Source organism: Nicotiana sylvestris, chromosome 10 (genome assembly GCF_000393655.2).
Source record: "Nicotiana sylvestris chromosome 10, ASM39365v2, whole genome shotgun sequence".
NCBI lineage: Eukaryota > Viridiplantae > Streptophyta > Magnoliopsida > Solanales > Solanaceae > Nicotiana > Nicotiana sylvestris.
This window is the reverse complement of record NC_091066.1, coordinates 126,816,816-126,824,244: the sequence shown is the minus strand read 5'-3', so window position 1 is coordinate 126,824,244 and position 7,429 is coordinate 126,816,816. Positions and strand designations below refer to the sequence as shown.

Here is a 7,429-nt window from a genome sequence, read left to right as displayed (position 1 = left end):
AAAAATTTATTTCTCGGGCAAGGACCTCGCAATTTAATTTCGGGCATACGTCCAAGTCTCATATTTTACTATGGACCTCCCACATCTTTTTAAGTCAAAAATCATTATTTCTTAAATTTTTCACACAAAAGCTTTCCGGTATCGCACTCGGAATGTGCACGTAAATCGAAAAGAACTGAAAGGAGGTTTTCAAGGCCTCAGAACAAGGAAACTGATTCTAAAATAAAAGATGACCTTTTGGGTCATCACATTCTCCACCTCTAAAATAACCATTCGTCCTCGAACGGATATAGAAAAGTACCTGAGTCGATGAAAAGATAGGGATATCGGCTCTGTATATCGGACTCGGACTCCTAGGTAGTTGCCTCAACAGGCTGACCTCTCCACTACACACGAATTGACGGATAACTCTTCGATCTCAACTGACAAACCTGCCGGTCTAGAATAGATACCAACTCCTCCTCATAGGTTAAATCTCTGTCCAACTGGACAGTTCTGAAGTCTAATACGTGGGATGGATCGTCATGATACTTCTGAAGCATGGACACATGAAACACTGGATGCACAGCTAATAAACCTGGCGGCAACGTAAGCTTGTAAGCCACCTTTCCCATTCGATCAAGGATCTCAAAAAGGTCCAATGAACCTAGGGCTTAGCTTGCCCTTCTTCCCAAATCTCATCACGCCCTTCATGGGCGACACTCGAAGTAACACTCATTCTCCGACCATGAATGTCACATCACAAACCTTACAGTCGGCGTAACTCTTTTGCTTGGACTGAGCTATACGAAGCCTATCTTGAATGATCTTAACCTTATCCAAGGCATCCTGTGCCAAATCCGTACCCAACAATCGAGCCTTTCCTAACTCAAACCACCCAACTGGTGATCGATACCATCTACCACATAATGCCTCATAAGGAGCCATCTGGATGCTCAACTGGTAACTGTTGTTGTAGGCAAACTCCGCTAATGGCAAGAACTGATCCCAAGAACCTCCAAAGTAATAACACATGCTTGGAGCATATCCTCTAAAATCTGAATAGTACGTTTGGACTATCCATCCATCTGAGAATGAAATGTTGTGTTCAACTCGACTCGCGTACCCAACTCACGTTGTACTGCCCTACAGAAATGCGAGGTAAACTACGTACCTCAGTCCAAAATGATAGACACGGGCATACCATGAAGGTGAACAATCTCCTGGATATAGATCTCAGCTAATTGCTTCAAGGAATAGGAAACTGCCACATGAATGAAAGCGCTGATTTAGTCAGCCTATCCACAATAACCCATACTGCGTCGAACTTCCTCTAAGTCTGTGGGAGTCCAACAACAAAGTCCATAGTGATACGCTCCCACTTCCACTTAAGAATCTCAATCTTCTGAAGCAAACCACCAGGTCGCTGATGCTCGTACTTTACCTGCTAATAATTCAAACACCGAGCTACATATGCAACAATATCCTTCTTCATCCTCCTCCACCAATAATGCTGTCACAAATCCTGATATATCTTAGCGGCTTCCGGATGAATAGAATACCAGGAGCTATGGGCCTCCTCTAGAATCAACTCATATAGTCCATCTACATTTGGCACACAAACACGACCCTGCATCCTCAAAACTCCATCATCTCCAACTGCAACCTGCTTGGCACCATTGTGCCGCACTGTGTCCTAGTCGCGAACGCATACCTTAACCAGCTCAACCATCGCTAACGCGATGCCCTCCTCGCAAACGTGATGCATACTTAGATCAAACCTTCGTGTTCGCGGCCTCCCCTTCGCGAACACGAAGAACAAAATTCCTTTGCTCTCAATAACCCTTCGCGAACGCGATAGCCTTCTCGCAAACGCGAAGAAGGAATTCTCTACAATAAAATACCAGAAATCTGCCAACTTCTAAAGCTAACAATTGATCCATTAACACCCGAAACTCACCCGAGGCCCTCGGGACCCCATCCAAACATACCAATTGATGTTTTAGACTTCAATACCACACAAGAGGGGGTGATTTGTATGGTACCCATTGCTTAACTTGATTATGGAAGGACCTGGTTCTTCTATGTGTTCCAACTACTACTATTGCAGAATAACAAGTACAGAAAATAAAGAACACAGAGATTTTACGTGGAAAACACCTAGCTCAAAAGGTGAAAAAATCACGACCTACCTTCAAGTAAGATTTTCCCAAACTCTCCACTAAAATCACTGAGCCAAAAACTGTATTTACAAAAACTCTTTTGTAAACCTAGGATTAACTCTAATCCTATTGTGGCACATAGCCTCAACTGTTACGATAACTTCAAGTTAACTCTAACTTGAAAACTTTAAGTACTTAATACAATTTCTTCTATAAAAGCTGAAAGGTACAATGTAAAATCACCTACTACAATTGAACTAGAGTAAAAGATAGACACTAACTGGTTCTTCTATCTGGTTCAAGTAGCTTCAGGTTTGCACGCTTGAATCACACACGAATTGCTTGCAAAATTGCCTTGTTATTTTGCTCTTAATTCACGTTTAACTTCTGCTTATGTGCATTACCTGTAAAAGAGAACAACACTAATATTTAAGGGGTTAGTAATTAGAGATTGACTAGGATACAGATGCTACTCTTCCATGGTGGAAGAGTTATAGTTGATCTCATACTCTAACTCTATCCATTTCCTAAATCATGTTCTCTTTGTGTAAGGAGTCTTTCTCCTTATCCAATATGCAACCTTTTTGGTCATAATCAAGAGATATTACTTCTGATAAGTTAGATTATCTCCTTCACGTGCATCTCATTTGTTTGGGTTGATCACGACTGTGCTTCACAAGATGGACCTGGTCCATGTCTGAGTTCTTTTGTTAGTCTTCAAAACTTCATATTTACTTAGGCGAACAAATTCCCCCTTTTTGATGATGATAAACTCTATGCTTTTCACTCACTTAGGCCCTGTAAGAACTCAACTTATTCATCAATACAAAGTTTAGAAAAATTCACTTATTATCAAGGACCAGGTTAATTAGGTTATAAATATCACATATTTAGAATATGTAAAGCACAATATCTCTTCCCTTTTTTGGCATCATCGAAAATTTGCATAAACAAAGTGTGAGTTCCATATTTTAATAAGTACTCATGGCCACCGGGGCAACTGCAAGTGCAATGATGGATTAATCATCAGTGATCAGGCAAACATACTTAAAATATCAAGGAAATAGTAATAGTCAACAAGAGCAAAAACAATAGATATCATTGATAGAAGATATGTTGCTACCATAATCTATAAGCAGAAAGCAAAAATATTCAAAACATGAGCAAAAAGAAAGAGAAATCCCTAATATGGGTCACTGATGGTACTAGACAGGTTCAGGAGATAAAGGCTAGAATTCCTAAGGCTTGCGGGAGCAAGAGGGTTGATTTTGGGCTTGGAGAAGATTTAGCATATTGTGAAGAATCCCATCATTCTTCTCCTTTTTCTTGGTAAGCTCAGTTCTGAGAGCATCCCTCTCAGATTCAACCTCTGTTAAGCGAGCCTTCAGCCTAGCTATCTCAGCATCCTTTGCTCCACTTTCCTGCACTAGAGCTCTGACTTTGCTATTTATAGGTGTCTTCTTAGATGAACCAGGTTCATTGGGAATGGCAGTGATCTCATAATCATTGGCAATCAAGGTGTTGATTCCCAAGTGATCTTTACTTGAGGCCATTTCCCACTTCTTCAGTGGCACCATGCAGCGATCCAGAATAGTAGTCAGAAAAAATCCATAGGGGGTGGCATGGGCCTTGGATCCATTGATAACCCTATCCAATAACTTGATGATGAATGCAGGCCAGTTGATTTGCCTTCCACTTTCAAGGCACTCCATCAAAACTAAGTCCATATAGTTAGCAATATGCCTTCTTTCCTGCCTGGGCAGTAGGCACTTGTTGACAAACTCAAAGAGAACTTTGTGTTGTGGCTTCATTTCACTCTTGTGCACAAACTTGACCTCATTAACTTCTTCAACATCACATAATCCCTAGTGACTTCAAGGGCAGGAGGAAGGGAATCCAGACTTGGTCATCTTTACTTAGTGTAGCCATCATATCCCTCAGCAAGGATGTCAAGAATCTCTCCCAGCTTCTCTACATCAAAAGTCACTTGAACTCCTTTTACTTGCCTGGTGACTCTATCATCTTTGACCTCAGCATTTGTCATGAATTCAATGATCTCATTCCTGGATAGACTTCTATCCATCTGAAGGGCTATGTCCTTCCAACCCTGAACAGCTAGGGCATCAACCAAACCAACCATTCCTGGTTCCACTAAGTCTTTCATCAATCTTCCCTTCAAAAATTTTCTTTTTCCAAACTTGGTTAGCTTGTCTTGTGCACCATCAGACTCATTTTATTCTTCACCACTCCATTATTTATCTTTAGAAACTCTAATTTGTTTGCTTTTTACTACAGACCTTATCCTCTTGGCCAATAAGGGTTTAGCAGTCTTAGACACAGAAGAAGACTTCTTGGAAAAAGTCTTGGTCTTTTTGGGCTTGGGGGTCTGAACCTCCATTGTTGTATGATCCTCTTGATGGATTTGCTCCATCTCTTCAACATCAACAGCTTCAGAGGACTCTGCAACCTTACCTTTTTCTTTATCCATCCTCTTCTTCTTACTTTCTGCCAAAGCCTTTTGTAGTTCACTTTCATCCTATTTCACTTGACTTCGTGTTGTTCTTTCCTTTGGTAAGGGAATTTCAGTAGTTGTTAGGGAGGAAGCCTTTCTTTTCATTGAAGGTTTTGTAGTGCTAGGGGCTTTTGGTATTGGAGTTCTCCTTTTCTTTGGATCATAACTGACACCAACTTTTTTCAGAAGGTCTGCTAGGGTCTCCACAATCAGTGAACCATGTTCATCTGCCTGTGAACTTAGATTAACCAACCCTTCAGCAGCCTCCCCTGAACCACTTCCCCCTAACTTCTTTCCACTTTCTTCCACAGTTGCATGTTCAACCCCACAAATAGCTAGTACCATCAATTCAGAAGTGGGTGAAGAACCAGCCACTCCTTTTCCTTTTCCCCTCACATCAACACTTACACCCTCTCTCTCTTTTTCTTTTTTATTTTTCTTTTTACCTCATCTTCTTCCCAATTCAGGCAATTCCACATTCCTGACAGACCCAACCAAAACAAACTTATTCTCTAAATTTTCAGCCAAACCAGAACTTATCTTAGAAGGGGAGTTTTGAGCCTTTTTAGAGTTAGAAGACCCAGGTCCTTCCCCCTCACTCGTAGATTTAAACAAATCTTCTGAGTTCTCAGAATCTTGGGCTTGGGCAGCCTTCAATTGTGCGTTTAATCTCTTCGATAGTGCACCCGAGGCTACAATTTTTTGAGCTAGCATTTTGACACGTCTTTTCTTAGGCTGGGGGTTTGAACTAGGTAGAGGTGGTGTGGAGGAACCAGAAGTGGAGGGTGGTGGATGAGTGCCTGGATTATCTTGAGGGTTCGACATTGTACCTGATGGCTTGAGAGAGTTTGAAAATTAGGCTTTTGGAGAAGAAAACAATTTAGTGTGAAAAAGGATTTTTGATGGTTTAGAATAATGAGGGTGGCAGAAGGTAATAATGGGCATTTAAAGGGAAAGAGTCATTTAATGGATAATAGTAGCTTTAACAGTCAATTAGAGGTCTAATCAACCTGAAATTACAGGTTGAACGAACGGTTAGGCTTCCTTAGATTTTAGGCATTTTTTGTGGTGAGAATTTTAATAAGGACAGAATTGGTTCAAAAACAAACAAATAGGATTTTCTAATGTGTTGAACAATGGTAGGACTCTGTTCATGATTTAAATATTTATATTTCTAATTGTGCTAAGTACAGAAAACATACCTTGTCATTTAGATGAATCAATACTGATGAACCAGGTTCTTCATTTAGAATTCTCTTGATCATGCCTCAATTTACCACAATAGAGAAAATTTTGTTAGAGATCAGTGAGTCATATCAACACATGTCACAGGAGTATACTATTTACAGTATGAAACTGAGTAAAAATTAATCTAGATATTTACACAAGTTTTAGATTTCCTAGCCAATTTTTTTTCATTTTTCATTTTTTTTCATTGTGCATTCTGAGCTGGTCCCATTGATCTTAATCATCCCTAATTCTAACCTGTTCTTTTCAAAGCTTTCTCTACTCAGTGCTTTAGTAAAGATGTCAGTAATTTATTTATCAGTAGCACAGAATTCTATGGTAATCAATCCTTTCTCATAGTTGTCCCTTAAGAAATGATGTCTAACATCTATGTGTTTAGTCCTCTTATGATGAATTGGATTCTTTGTCATACTTATAGTACTAGTGTTATCACAAAAGATAGGAATGCAACCAACTTCAATGCCAAAATCTATCAGCTACTATTTGATCCACATCAATTGACCACAACAAGAGGCAGCAACAACATATTCAGCCTCAGCAGTGGATAAGGCCACTGAATTCTGCTTTTTAGTGGCCCATGATACCATACATGAATCAAGAAAATGAGCCATACTTGAGGTGCTCTTCCTATCCACAAGAAAACCTGCATAGTCAGCATCAGCATATCCCACTAGATTAAAGTTACTACATTTAGGGTACCAAAGATAAAGAACAGTAGTTCCTTTCAAATATCTCAGTATCTTCTTGACAGCAGTCAAGTGAGATTCCTTAGGATTTGCTTGAAAACGAGCACAAAGCCCTACACTAAAAATTGTGTTAGTCTGCTAGCAGTAAGATATAAAAGTGAACCAATCATACCTCTATACAACTTCTGATCAACAGATTAACCAAGTTCATCTATGTCTAATTTAGTAGCTGTTGCAATGAATGTATCTATTTCCTTTGATTCATCCATTTTAAACTTCTTAATCAACTCTTTTGCATATTTCTGCTAATGGATCATGGTTCCATTTGGGTTTTGTTTAATTTGTAAGCCTAAGAAAAAGTTAAGCTCAACCATCATACTCATTTCAAACTCACTCCTCATTAATTTAGCAAAGTCCTTACTCAGTTTGTCAGTGGTTGCCCCAAAAATTATGTCATCAACATATATTTGTACTACAAGAAGATCCTTACCTTTTTTCCTCAAGAATAGAGTACTGTCAATTTTACCTCTCTTGTATCCATGTTGAAGCAGGAATTTGGATAGTCGTTCATACCATGCTCTAGGAGCCTGCTTGAGTCCATAGAGAGCTTTGTCTAATTTGTACACATTTTTTGGACACTCCTTGCTCTCAAACCCTGGAGGTTGTTTGACAAACACTTCTTCTTTTAGGTAGCCATTCAGGAAGGAACTTTTGACATCTATCTGATGAAGAGTGAATTTCATGTGTGCTGCAAAGGTTATGAGGAGTCTTATTGCCTCCAGTCTTGCAACTGGAGCAAAGGTCTCATCATAATCTATGCCCTCCTCTTGGCTATAACCTTG

The 7,429-nt window shown here is 39.7% G+C and overlaps 1 protein-coding gene across 1 annotated transcript; it reads right to left on the bottom strand.

The window, feature by feature from the left end:
- Window positions 1-386: 386 nt before the first annotated feature.
- Window positions 387-3,267, bottom strand: LOC138879921 (uncharacterized). The gene is made up of 4 exons (XM_070159569.1): window positions 3,189-3,267; window positions 1,184-1,243; window positions 748-1,037; window positions 387-605 (listed from the first exon to the last, which is right to left on the bottom strand). The coding sequence occupies exons 1-4, from the start codon at window positions 3,265-3,267 to the stop codon at window positions 387-389; spliced, it is 648 nt and encodes a 215-aa protein (XP_070015670.1).
- Between the last annotated feature and the right edge of the window lie 4,162 nt (window positions 3,268-7,429).